The 13,767-nt window shown below is 42.8% G+C and overlaps 6 protein-coding genes across 6 annotated transcripts; 4 read left to right on the forward strand and 2 right to left on the reverse strand.

Annotated features, from left to right (window-relative positions):
• Nucleotides 1–95: 95 nt before the first annotated feature.
• FOA43_004438 (uncharacterized protein) lies at nt 96–1,988 on the forward strand (the record flags this gene model as incomplete). The annotated part of the gene is made up of 1 exon (XM_038924678.1): nt 96–1,988. The coding sequence occupies one exon, from the start codon at nt 96–98 to the stop codon at nt 1,986–1,988; it is 1,893 nt and encodes a 630-aa protein (XP_038780606.1).
• Nucleotides 1,989–2,369: 381 nt separating this feature from the next.
• On the forward strand, nt 2,370–5,591 carry FOA43_004439 (uncharacterized protein; the record flags this gene model as incomplete). Its single annotated transcript, XM_038924679.1, has 1 exon — nt 2,370–5,591. The coding sequence occupies one exon, from the start codon at nt 2,370–2,372 to the stop codon at nt 5,589–5,591; it is 3,222 nt and encodes a 1,073-aa protein (XP_038780607.1).
• A 39-nt stretch (nt 5,592–5,630) lies between these two features.
• On the reverse strand, nt 5,631–7,910 carry FOA43_004440 (uncharacterized protein; the record flags this gene model as incomplete). Its single annotated transcript, XM_038924680.1, has 1 exon — nt 5,631–7,910. The coding sequence occupies one exon, from the start codon at nt 7,908–7,910 to the stop codon at nt 5,631–5,633; it is 2,280 nt and encodes a 759-aa protein (XP_038780608.1).
• A 138-nt stretch (nt 7,911–8,048) lies between these two features.
• On the reverse strand, nt 8,049–9,629 carry CCT3 (T-complex protein 1 subunit gamma; the record flags this gene model as incomplete). The annotated part of the gene is made up of 1 exon (XM_038924681.1): nt 8,049–9,629. One exon carries the CDS (start codon nt 9,627–9,629, stop codon nt 8,049–8,051), a length of 1,581 nt encoding a protein of 526 aa, XP_038780609.1.
• A 345-nt stretch (nt 9,630–9,974) lies between these two features.
• Nucleotides 9,975–11,654, forward strand: FOA43_004442 (uncharacterized protein; the record flags this gene model as incomplete). Its single annotated transcript, XM_038924682.1, has 1 exon — nt 9,975–11,654. The coding sequence occupies one exon, from the start codon at nt 9,975–9,977 to the stop codon at nt 11,652–11,654; it is 1,680 nt and encodes a 559-aa protein (XP_038780610.1).
• A 143-nt stretch (nt 11,655–11,797) lies between these two features.
• Nucleotides 11,798–13,681, forward strand: FOA43_004443 (uncharacterized protein; the record flags this gene model as incomplete). The annotated part of the gene is made up of 1 exon (XM_038924683.1): nt 11,798–13,681. The coding sequence occupies one exon, from the start codon at nt 11,798–11,800 to the stop codon at nt 13,679–13,681; it is 1,884 nt and encodes a 627-aa protein (XP_038780611.1).
• Nucleotides 13,682–13,767: the final 86 nt, after the last annotated feature.

Genomic DNA, 13,767 nt, shown 5'->3' on the forward strand with positions numbered 1-13,767 from the left:
AAGGTGAAAACCAACCTGGATGAGACGGGCAGCCTATTTATAGCAGAGTCATATAGCCAGGTGTGGTACTTAGTAGGATTGCAGCTCGAACAGACATGTCAAGTTCATTGAGTTTTGATAGTGAGGAGGAGGAGATTCAACCAGCAGGATCTGAGGGCTCTTCGATCTCTTCGTCCAATGAGGTTCGTCCATTTCTATCTGACAATCAAAGACAGCAAAGTCGCCAGACCGAGGGTATGCCAGACCTCACCAGTGTCACGTCGACGTCCTTAGCAGGAATCGTTGCAGAAAACGTTTTTGACTCTCTTAGCCAGCATGCTGATGATATTGAAGCTACTACGGCAGAATACGGCTCCGCTGTCGATCGACAACTTAGTGCCAATTCTGCAGCGTCTGAAGCAACGTCCACAAGCGTTAATGGAGGATATTTGGTGCCGAAACATAGACTCATTGTGATTCTATCGAGTATTTTCACATTGATCTTCCTTGCAGCACTCGATTCCACCATTCTTTCGACACTAGTCACCGATATCGCTTCGGATTTGGACGCTATTCCTTATATCTCATGGATTACTACTGCCTATCTTCTATCAACCTCGATTGTTCAACCTCTTGGAAGACTCTCGGATATCTTTGGAAGAAAGCCGATGCTTCAGGGCTGTATTATCATCTTCACCTTTGGCTGTTTGCAATGTGCTACGGCCAATAGTACTGCTTCGTTTGTTGCTGGTCGGTTCTTCTCCGGTTTTGCCGGTGGTTTAAACACATTGGGAACCATTATTATGAGTGATTTGATTCCTTTAAGAAAAAGAGGAGTCTTTCAAGGGTTGGGTAACATGTTCTATGCATTAGGGTCCGCAGTTGGTGGTACTGTAGGTGGCTGGATAGCTCATCGTTATGGTTGGAGGTTTGCTTTCTGGATCCAAGTTCCTATTGGTATCTTCTGCTTTTTCTTGATCGCTTTCAACTTGCACTTACCCAAGTTAGCTAAATCCAATCTTCTGACTACTCTTACCCTTGGCGAAAAGTTTAAATTGGTCGATGTCTCTGGTATCTCTTGCTTGGCCATTACTCTTTTCCTCTTCATCGTTCTTACTTCGTTTTCCTTTTCATCAACCTGGACTTTACTGGCCGCTGTATTCTTATTTACAATGTTTTTAGCCACTTTCATCTATTTGGAACTCACTATTGATGATCCTATCGTTCCTATCGCTCTTCTGAAAGATATATCAGTTCTTGGATCATCCTTGGCTAATTGGTTTGCTACCATGTATATCTTTGTGCTCCTCTATTACTATCCTATCTACCTTTCCACAGTCATCGGACTTAATTCTGAGCAGATAGGTATCCGAATGATCCCTATGATAGTGGCAGGCTCCATTTCTTCCGTCATGTCCGGTTATTATATGAAGTGGACTGGCAAATACTCGACTTTTTCCCTAATAATCAATACCTTGGGTGTCGCTGGTTTGATTCTTCTACTTATACGAACATATCCATTCAACTTGAACGTTCTTCCTACTGTCTTCGAGCAGTATACCCTTATTATTTTACCAGAAGTGGCATATTCTTCTCTTCTTACAGTCACTTTACTCTCGCTAATTGCTGCTGTACCTATAGAGCATCAATCCTCAGTGACTTCTATACAGTATGCTTTTAGAGGTATCGGTTCTGTCTTGGGCACTTCTATAGGTTCTCGGATCTTTACTTTATCACTCAATAAGCAGATGGCGAACAGGCTTTCATCTGCCAGACCTTCAGACGTTTCTGATAAACAATTGGCCAAGATTCTCGACAAAGTTCTTCATAACGCTGCTTACATTCGCAATAAAGCTCCCAAATGGGCAGTCAAGGCCATGATAGAATCCTATGGAATCGGTTGCTGGTCATCCTACATTTTTGCTACAGTCGTATCTGTTTTCTGCCTTGGAGCGATTGGTATGATTAAAGAGTACAAGTTATACTCTTCTGTAAAGAGAAGTCATTAAGACATATATCAAGTAATTTTACCTATCGTCAAAGTAACTACTATTTTTCCCACTATCCGGCATGGTCTACGAGTCCGATGAAGCCGAAAAAGCCGAAAAAAGGCAGGAAAAAATTAAATGAAAGAAAGCTGCAGGACCATTCTTCTTCTCCTTATTGAGACTAACTTTATTATTATTAATTGCCTTTAGATAGCTCATAAGGGAGAAGCTACATAGCTCAGATATCCAGGAGAATTGTTTTTTTCTTCCGGCTTCTTTTCAGAGTTTGTTCCCGAAGCTTCTTCTCAAAGTCCTGACCTTTGAATATTCTCTTATCTATTCGATCTACACTCGCAGCAAGGAGCTCTCTGAAAACTCTTTTATATTATTCTACTTGTCGAAATGGCAAATTTTATTACCCATATTCGGGTGGGAGGCATGACATGTTCTTCTTGTACAAATTCTGTGACTAATGCTCTCGAGGCTGTTGATGGGGTCCAAAGGGCTGATGTCTCTCTTCTTACTGAAGACGCTACTGTGATACATGATGATAGTGTCAGTCCAGAGAAACTTCAAGATGCCGTGGAAGATATTGGCTTTGAAGCTTCAATGGAGACCTCTCAAAGGCAGCCTAATTATAATGAGAAGCCATCATCTCGGCGTATTATTACTCATCTTACTGTCATGGGAATGACCTGTAGTTCCTGTGTAAGCTCTGTGACAAATGCTTTAGATTCCTTGTCCGGTGTCGACAATGTTGCAGTTTCTCTTCTCACCGAAGAAGCTACCATTCATCACGATGATAGTATTGGTGCCATTCAATTGGCTAAAGCCGTGGAAGAAGTCGGCTTCAGGGCCTCCATAAACGACTCGAAAGAACTACTAGAGAGTTCTAATGTCTTGTCGTCGTCGTCGTCGTCGTCGTCGTTGTCATCACTGTCTTCCATCGAAGACATCACTTTAAAAATCTATGGAATGTCATGTTCTAGCTGTTCCAACTCTATACAGAGTCAAGTGTCTCAAATAGATGGCGTCAAGAGCTGCCAAGTTGCTCTTGCTACTGAAGAAGCATATGTTACCTTTGATTCTAACTTAGTGGGAATTAGGACCATTGTGGAATCCATCAAAGATTGTGGCTTTGATGCCTCCGTGAACAGCGGCCTTGATACCGTCTCGCAGCTCAACCTACTAGCTAAAGTGAAAGAACAGAAGTACTGGCGTTCCAACTTCTTCAAATTGTTGATTGCTGGTCTTCCTATCCTTTTTTTCGAGACTGTTTTCCCCATAATCAGGAAAAGATGCCACATGAATCTGAGACTAACCCATGGAATTTATTTTGACGTGCTTATACAACTCGTTCTCGGTACATATATTCAGTTCTGGCTCGGTAGACGGTTCTATATCAGCACATTCAAAGCCCTCAAGCATTATAGTGGTACTATGGATACGTTGATCTGTACCTCTACCTCGATCGTTTATTTATACTCGATTTCTTCCATCATTAGATCTTTAGTTCTGGTCGATAATGAGCGTCCTACTGTTCTCTTCGATACTTCCGCCATGCTTTTTTCCTTTGTCACCCTTGGTAAATGGGCTGAAAGCAAGGCAAAGGGTAATACATCCACGGCTTTATCTAAATTACTTTCTTTGGCTCCTACTTCTTGCACTATAGTTGAGAATCCTCAGGCGTTGGCCGATACGAAGGGTGATTCTTCTTCTTCTTCTCATCTTTCCGGCGTCATTCAAAAGCATGTCCCAGTAGAGCTTCTCCAGAAAGGAGATATTGCTATAGTACTCTCTGGAGCTTCTATTCCTGCAGATGGTGTTTGTATCTTTGGAAGTTCGGATGTTGACGAGTCTCTTATCACAGGAGAATATCTGCCTGTGCCCAAGAAGGTCGATTCCAACCTTATTGGAGGCTCTGTAAACATCTTATCTACTCTATATCTGCGTGTTGAAAGAGTCGGTGAAAAAACGCAGCTTCAACAGATTGTCAAACTTGTCAAGGATGCCCAGATCGCCAAGGCCCCTGTTCAGAGGTTTGCTGATGCCATTGCTGCCAGATTTGTTCCCAGTATTCTTGCTTTGGCTTTCTGTACGTTTATATTCTGGTCACTGTTTATTCATTCCCACGATATTGACGATGTTCCATCGATGTTTAAGGACAAATCAGGAGATAATGTTCTTTTCTCTCAAGTGATTCAAGTTGCCATATCTGTGATCGTGGTGGCATGTCCATGTGCTTTAGGGCTTGCTGCTCCTACAGCTGTGATGGTTGGTACTGGTGTTGGTGCTACCCATGGTATCCTCATTAAAGGAGGTGATGTTTTGGAACGTGCCAGTGGAATCGACACCGTTGTGTTTGATAAAACAGGTACCGTGACTTCAGGCAGAATGAGGTTAACTCAGCACATGTTTACAGGCCCATATCAGGACAAACAGAACTTGTTGTGGTCGTTACTTTATGCTGTGGAGCAAAATAGTGAGCATCCTATTGCCAAGGCTATTGTCAAAGGAGTTAAAGAAGAGATGCAGAAAGAAGATGGTAAAGACCCGATTATGCCTGTGACTATTGAACACATTAAGACTGTTGCTGGACTAGGTATCACGGCTACTGTACGGTTGGATGATGATGGAGAAAGCAAAATTGTTCGCGTTGGTAGTGCCAGTTACATCAACGAGATTCAAATTTCCAATTTGGCTGACTTCAACAAGGCTTTGACTACAGTTGGCGCCTCAGCAATAGGCTCTGTCAGCTATTTACTGGTAGATCACGTCTACAGCGGCTATATTGAGTTGACAGATACTCTTAGACCGGATGCCGTTGCTACCATTTCAGGTTTGCTTGACCGTGGCTACAGTGTGGCAATGGTGAGCGGAGATAACGCAGTCACCTCCAAAAGCGTAGCCTGTACTGTGGGTATCCCTCTAGCCAATGTTTTGGCTGAAGCAAGACCTGAGAAGAAGCTCGAGGTTGTGAAGGTGCTTCAAAAAATGGGACGTAAAGTTGCCTTTGTTGGTGACGGTGTTAATGATGCACCGGCATTGGTTCAAGCTGATATAGGTATCGCAGTGGCTACAGGAACCGATGTTGCCATGTCAGCAGCAGACATTGTTCTTATGTCGTCGGGAGCTACAGGTGAATCTGCTTGTACAAACTCTGTCTCCTTGGTGTTCAACTCTTTAGAGGTCTCTCTTAAGACTTTCCATGCGATTCGTGCCAACTTCGTGCTAGCCATTATCTATAATTTGGTGATGCTTCCAATCGCTATGGGTCTGCTTATAATACCGTTTGGCATTCATATGCATCCGATGTTGGCCTCTGCTTCTATGGCCTGTTCTTCTACCAGTGTGGTGTTGAATTCGCTACGTCTCAAGAACTGGATACCCCATAATATGATGGAGGAGTACTCGAATGGTGTCGCCGGCAGATTTCATTCCGACCTTGAAGATCAGGCCTCTAATTCAGACCTAACAACGCTTGATATCGACAACTTTGAGATTAACTACAGTCGTTTATCACGAGTCTCTTTGCTCGGTAAGATCAGGCGGATCTTCAACAAGAAAAGACCATCATCACTTGATCGGGCATACGAGCTTGTTTCAAATAATTCTCATAACTAACTAACTAATTCATAAAGGCTATATACGTTACATCCAAAGTCATCTCTTCCCTAGTAACTTATCGAATGGATTGAGCTCCATGTCGTGACTGTTGTTGGCCTGAGGTGAAGGTGTCGTTGTTGTTGTAGTAGTAGTAGGCAGCACAGCAGAGGCTGCTGTTGGTCCAATAGAAGCCACTAAAGGTGTAGTGAGAGGAGTTTGCATTGGAGATATAATTTCATTTTTGGTTGTCTTTAGACCCATAATATGTTGCTGCATCGATACTCCTTCTTTCAAATCGATCTCTGTTTTGGGTAAAAAGCTGGGGGATAGAGTGGAACCGGAAGTTATCGTGTTAGCGGCCTGCGAGGCAGACACTGATGGTGGTGGTGAATACCTCGTGGGCGAAACTGAATTCATGTGGGCAGAAAATGGTTGGAAGTTGGCAACAGATGGAATAGCAGAAAGAGGAGGTTGTTCCACAAGCGTCGTGGAAGAAGAAGTGTTGCTCATCACTGCCTGTTTCAAAGCGCTGGTCTCCAAGCGAATGGTAAGTTCTTTGGTGGCCCTGGTAAGGTTTGATAGAGCACCTCTGACTTCATTTAAGGCGGGGATATCTTGAATGGCACCTTTAGTGGCAGCCAGAACATTAATAATGGATTTGAGGAACAAGTTGGTTTCCTCATAGAGTCTTTTCTGTGCTTCTTCGTCTAATTTGTTGCTCTTTTTGGCAGATAGTAAAGTAGTATTAATGCGCTTGGTCTGTTCCATTGATGCTATACAGAGCATAGTCATCTCTTTAATCTTCTGTCCTACATGATCTAGTTCGTTGGACTCTCCTATAGTAGGATTGTAATGATCCTCTGTCGTCTGAGCAGTAGTCATGGCACTTTTAGAGATGGCAGTATTCATCTGACTAAAAACTACTTGCGAAGCCTGAATGGTGTATGCAATAAGATCAAAGAGCTTATCATCTTCAGTAAATGAACTCTTGGCTATTGCCGAAGATGTAGCTAGCATGTCCGAGAAAGCACTACCAATACTCAACTCAGAGTCCTGTCTTCTAACACTATTTATTGAAGTATCAATCTTCAAAGGAGGTCTCTGGATAGAAGAAAGTGTAGCTGATGAACTGGAAGTAGCAACCGAAAATGGCAATTGTTTCGAGACAACTGGAATGGATTGGCCAGTATGCTGAGGATTTGGAGGAGGAGCTCTACCGAGGGCAGCCGGAGAATTGACAGGAGTTTTACGGATCCTCTGCGATTTTGAACGTGTCGAAGTAGAGAATGGAGAAGATACTGAGGTAGACGACGAAGATGAGGGCATAGATAAAGGCATGGATGAAGAAGCAGATGCCTGCTTACGAAGCCTTATCTGCAGGGGAGAGAGTATTCTGCACATATTAATGGCCTCAATAAGCAACGACAGAAGAGTAAAATAGGCCATACGAAGGGATTCACTTTCGCAAGATGCAAGTGAAGCTGCACAAAGGCCTAACCCATCAATTAGAGTACACAGATCCTTCATAGAACGAGTCAAAGAGTTGGCTAGAGGGGATAGTAGCTTTTCAAATGACTCCTTTGCACTTTGTTTCTTCTCCACCGTGTCTAATAGGGCAGAAAAGCTGGGATAAGCACCGACCTCCAATGTGACAGTTTTATCGAGGTCGAGATGTCGAATTAGCATGATTGTCTCTCTGTAAATAAAACGAAACTTGCGTGAGAGTGGGACAAGGCCGTGGACTAAGCTCTGAGATGGAGCAGATGAGCTTGATAATGAACCTGGCTGCATCAGTGGAGATGTCTGTATCTGTGGCAATATCTGTGGAGGGGTCTGCTTCACCGTGGTGAACTTCATGGTTACTGAACGAGACCCCATGGACAACTTACGCGGTAATGCAGGTCTCTGCGGGGTCTGCATAGACGGAAGAGATGGCTGAGATGCCGGTGATGTCATTGCCGATGCAGTGCTAGCCGTCGACGACGCCGAAGACGACGTCGAATGAGACGATACTGCTGCTGTAGTAGCGTTATTGGACGAATGTGTCGCAGCATGAGGAGTCTGAGACGTCGAGATCGTTCTCGATCGATAGCGTGTGTCTCGTATGTCTCGTATGTCTCGTGTGTCTCGTGCATCTCGTGCGTCTCGTGCATCCTCCCCAGTCTCCCTCGCATCCTTCACGTCTCGTGACTCGCCATTAGCTTTCTGGTCCTGCAAAGACTGAGGCTGCTTGAAAAGACGTCCCATCCGCTTCTCCGCCATCGTGGAACGTATCTGAGACTCACTGATACTCGATGCTCGAGAAAACGATATTGTAGAGGAGTTTGACTCGTCCATGACTAAGTAAAATGTTACAGACTTCAGTAAACAGGGCGACCTTTACTTAGTAGGATCGTCAAATATTAAATATAAAATCGCGCAGATCCAAATTCGAACTTTTTCATCCATTGAGCTCCTAATTTACTATGTACTTAATTAATGCTTTCTCACTCCACTAACAATATCATCAACTCTAAGAAGCATGCTGGCACTCTCGATGGCTGTTTTGGCACTCTGTTGCTTGATCACTTCTGGCTCCCAAATTCCATACTCTTTCATGTCCACTATCTTTCCTGTTTCTCCATTAATACCGTAGCTATGCTGTCCATTGGCATGGTTGGCTCTAAGCTGCGAGAGAACTCTGATCGGGTTTCCACCGCAGTTCTGAACTAATGTTCTTGGTATCACCTCAAATGCATCTGCAACAGCCTGATATGGCCACTGTTGAACTCCTTCAATCTTCTTTGCACGTTCTGTTAGTCCAACACTGATAGCCATCTCTGTAGCTCCTCCTCCAGGTGACAACCTAGGGGAAAATAGCACGTTTCTTGCAACTGCCATAGCATCCTCTAAATTTCTTTCAATCTCGTTAAGGATATCTTTGGAAGGACCACGGAGAATAACAGTACAGGCCTGTGGATTCTTGCATTTGATGAGGAATGTAAAATACTCATCTCCAATGAGTTTCACCTCAAACAATCCACACCGTGTTCCTACATCCGTATCTTTAAGATCTTCCACACGGTTCACAATTGTAGCTCCAGTAGCTCTGGCTATCCGATTGTTATCGGACTTCTTCACTCTTCTAAGAGCAGAGCAGCCGCCCTTTAGAAGATAGTGCTGTGCTAAGTCCGAAACCCCCTTCTCAGTAATCACCAAGTCTGGCTTCACTGCCAAAATCTGCTCGCACATCACTTTCACTTGCTCTTCTTCGATTTGAAGAAGTCTGTTCCAGTCTGTATCCTTAGTTATCTCAAAACTCTCCTGAGATTCCGCCTTCTTGTACTCTAAAGGACAGTCAAGTAAAACAATACGTGGGTTTTCAATGTTTCTCCTCATCTTTGGATGAACCACATCCTTGTTGAGCAAAACACCGTCAAGAACACGGCAGTCCTCGATTTCTGCTCCGGGAATCTTCTCTACACGAACGTATCTCTTAATATCAATCTCCTTATGACCGGGCTCCTCAATGAGAACCGTTTTCACGGCGGTAAGGGCCAATTCACACATCTTGTGTGACCATTTGGCTATGTACTTGGTACCAATGGATGCAGCAATGAGGTTGATCATGGCATCTTCATTATTGACATCTACAGGAATCGACACTTTTTCAATGATATCCAAAGCATCCGAGAGTGCTTGCTTTAAAGCTTGAATAATAACCACCGGATGAATGTTCTTTTCAATGTATGGGAAAGTTTGGGTGAGAATCTCTCCCGCTAAGATAATAACAGACGTTGTACCATCACCAACCTCTTCATCCTGAGTTCTACTGAGCTCAATCATCGATTTGGCTGCCGGATGTGACACGTCAATCTCTCTTAGAATAGCATGACCATCATTGGTTAGCGTGATTCCTCCCATTGGATCAAGAAGCATCTTGAGCATGGCTTTAGGTCCGAGACATGTTCTCACAATATCCGCAACTGCCTTTGCTGCGGTAACATTTTGAATCTGAGCCTCACGACCACTTTGGCGGCGTGTTGATGTATTAAGAAACACGACTGGAGCTTGCATAGTGTTGAAGATAAACAGGAGAACAGAAGACAAGAGACAGGGATAAATGCGTTCGTTTCGTTTGTTTTCCCTGCCATCTAAAATTTTTCAGTTTGCGGTGTACGGATGCTGTTATGCATACTTGAACAGATGCAGATGGGCTATATGCAATGGAGTACAGCTGGAGACGAGCTGGATGGCGGAATCTTGGCCTTTGGAAGGTGAACAATTGAAGCCAGAGTAGCCCATAGAAGTTTTTTGCTGGCTGCTTAAAATTGAAATAGTAAATCTTTCATCCCTTCAAGGAGACTTTTTACGATTGAGGATTCTCGGTCTTTCTTTTCACCTCAATTCTTCTTCTGGGTCATGTCGACTAGAAACTATGCAGAGGTGCGGGAATGGCTTCGAGATGCCAGAAATAAGACATTTTGGAATGAGGATTTATTGACTGTGAAGAGATCGAAATTTGGAGGACTGGGAGTGTTTGCCAGACGAGATATCGAAGTAGATCTACAGGATGAAAAGTCGAATTTGTTACTACGAATCAGTAAGGAAGCCATATTAAGTGGTGCGAACTCATGTATTTCGAATCTACTATATGATTCGCATATTGATGGAATTTTAGCGTTGGTATTAGCTCTTCTATATGAGAAAGCTGAAGGTAAGAATTCTCCTTGGTTTGAGTACATAAATTCCTTTGAATTCCAGGACTCTACAAGCCATAAGTTGATATTTGCTCCGGCATTATGGGAAGATGAAGAACGAATGCTTCTTGAAGGGACAGATGCAGAATTGATGGGTATTGTGGATCCACAAGACATCAAAGATGATTATAATATCTGCCTGCAATTTGCCAAAGACAATTCATCTGTTATGAAGGCTCCGTATGAACTATCTCCTGACTCGGAGAAGTCCAAATGGGAAAATAGAAAGCTGTTTCAGCACTTTGCAGCAGCGTGTTTTGCTGTCTCTTCCAGAGCATTCATTATAGACAACTACCATCAGTTAGCATTGGTTCCAGGTGCAGATTTGTTTAATCATGGAGCTCAAAATGGGGAAGATGTTCATTTTGTGGCTATTGGTCAGGTTTGTCCGTTCTGTGGAAGGAGTGATGAATGTGGGCACGATGAGTATGGGCCTCCAGATAGTGAAGAGGAGGAGTACGAGTATGAGAAGGAGGAAGAGGAGGAGGCAAAGGCTGTTGACGACGATGTTGATGACGATGTTGATGACGATGTAGACGACGTCACATCAATCACTATGGATCTGATTAATCAACTAGAACAGGAATTGGAACAGCAGAAGAAAGAAGAAGCTGAAGCTGAAGCCGAATCCTCAGAAGAGCATTTTGATGTAGATTCAGAACTAACTCCGGATGAAGTTCGACTTAATCCTGATCAATGTTGTGATATAGTAATACAGAGGAAGGTGAAAAAAGGTCAAGAACTCATGAATACCTACGGAGACTTAAGTAATTCTCTATTACTAGCCAAATATGGATTCACTATGGACAAGAATCCGAACGATATTGCTTGTTTAGGAAGACAGATCATTGCATACAGAGATTCTGTTGGAGAGAAAGCAAATGAGAGGCTTGAATGGTGGTCCAAGGTTGGCTATGATAGGTTGAAGGAGGAGGAAGACGAGGATGACAGTGATGAACAAATGGACATTTCTGAAGAAGATTCCATCGATGATAGCTGGTTATTAGCCATTAATATTGGATATCCAGGAGTCTCCTCTACTGAATGTAGATGTGTTACTAAGCTATTAAGTATGACAGATGAAGATTTTTGCAAGCTACAGAATGACGAGGAAGAATTTTGCAAGTTCTACAGATCTGAAATGGATACTGGATCCAAAAGGATACTTAATGAGCTATGCCAGGCTAGACTTAGGTGTCTACCAGGTTTAAGGTCAAAAGTCTATGAGAAGTTTAGAAAAGGTAGAGTTGAAGGAAGGAAGCTTGCAATATGTAGGTTATTGAGGTCTGAAGAAGAAATCTTACTGCACGAGATTGCAAAGGAGTTATCTGAGTTTACTTGATCCGTCCGTAATCCTTTATCCATTTTATAGAATACACATCTCTACACCAAATCAGCATATTTTCGATTCGCGTCCACCAGTTAAATCGTCGAGAAGAGGGAGTCGTACGTCTTTGTTTATCTTTACAATCAGGAACTGTGATTATGTTTGCAATTGGAATGAAAAGCAGGGCTGGTAGTTTGACTGGTCGTTTGCCTGGTCGTTTGACCGGTCGTTTGCCTGGTCGTTTGACCGGTCGTTTGACTGGTCGCCTGACTGGCCGACTGTCCTTAAGACAAGCATCCACGGAGGCATTGATTCCTAAGAAGATTAACAAACATCCATATTATCACTTCTTCAAGTTCACTTTCAAGTTTGGCTTTTATACATGGATAGCCTACACTGCTGGATCCATTGTGGCATTAAACAATGATGATGCACAGGATTATTGGGTGGAGTATGTACCTGGAGGAGAGCCTTATATGAACCATGTCTATATATATTGGTTAAATAGAGGTGATATTGCCAGCTCAATTGGTAATCAGGTGATTGATTTAGCTCATAAAATTGGGTTAGATCAATATATGAAGCTTCCTTCTAAGCAGGAGGTTGGGGAATGGCCTGTTGCTCATCCTCCTCTTCCCAAAGTTGCAGATGGCAGTGTTATAATGCCTAAACCAAATTTTGAGAGTTCAGGAAAGGGCAAAGTTCCAAGTTTGCAGTCTAAGAAGGTAGTAGAGGCCCAAAGTTCGTATGCTGAAGCAGCTTCAGATGCCAAGCAAGCCTTAGAAGACGCTCAAAAGACGTTCGACGCAAAGAAAGCAGAGTTAGTGAGTGCTTTGAAAGCAAAAGAAGCCGAATTAAAGGGTTTTATCGATACAAGAAAGAACCCCAAATTGTCAGGTTACAATTTGAAACAGATCGAATTGAAATCAAAAGATTCTATGGTTAATTCTGTAGTGAAGTCGATTAACTCATTGATTGGTTCCATAGACAAGAATGTTTCATCAGAAGATGCCCAGAAGCAGATTGATTCCATAAATGCAGATGTTGTTGCACTTTCCAATAGGTACAGCAAATTGGTTGACGATAAGACTGAAGAATATAAGTCCAAAGTAGATGAAGCTAAGGTTCAGTTGGAGAAGAAATATGGACAGAAATATAATGAAGAGTCAAAGAAACTTACTGAGGAGCTTACTGAAGTTTTGGAAAGTACCAAGAAAGAGATGAATGAGAAGTATGAACAGAAATTAAAGCTGGATGTTGGCGAAACTGCCAAGACTATCATGCAAGAAGCGGACAATATCATTCGTCTAGTAAAGGCACATTCTGTCGATGAACTCAGTAAGATTGTATCACAGAAAGTTGAAGAAGAACGCAATGGTAAGTTGAGAAGGTTAGAATCGTTGGCAAGTCGAGTGGAATCGATTGAAGCAGAAGAGATCGAACTATCAAAGACAGCAGAAGCTATGCTCAACTACAAGATGATCAACACTTCGATCGCTACAGTTAGACAGATATTAAATTCGGCGGAGTCTTCAAGTAACTGTGGTCGGGCACTCGTTAAAGAATTGGACCATTTGAAGCAACTAACAGTTCCATTGCATAGCGAGGTAATTGATTCAGCATTGAAATCTCTTCCGAGTGATGAGACGCTTATAAGTACGGGAGGAGTTTTAACACAATCGCAATTGATCTCACGTTGGGAATTGCTTACACCAGAGCTTAGGAAAGTATCATTACTACCACCAAATGCAGGTGTAATGGGATACATCTCTTCGTTTTTGTTTTCAAAGTTGTTGCTTCCGAAGTCAGGAGTTCCTGTGAAGAGCAATGACAAGATCTTGGGTACAGATGTTGAATCTGTAATTGCTCGTGTGAATAACTACTTGGTGAAGAATGAGTTGGACAATGCTGTGGAAGAAGTGACCAACTTGAAAGGATTGTCGAGGAAGTTGGCCGATGATTGGTTGAAAGAGGGAAGAAAGAAGCTTGAGCTTCAGTTCCTACTGGAGGTTGTCGACACTGAAATGCAGATCGTCGCTTAACTAGATTATTCTATTAGTTGTAAACCACCCCTCGCGAAATTTAAGCTCTCTCTTTAATTTGAGGCTTAAATTTTTTAGAGAGCTTA

Source organism: Brettanomyces nanus, chromosome 4, assembly GCF_011074865.1.
Source record: "Brettanomyces nanus chromosome 4, complete sequence".
Classification (NCBI taxonomy): Eukaryota; Fungi; Ascomycota; class Pichiomycetes; order Pichiales; family Pichiaceae; genus Brettanomyces; species Brettanomyces nanus.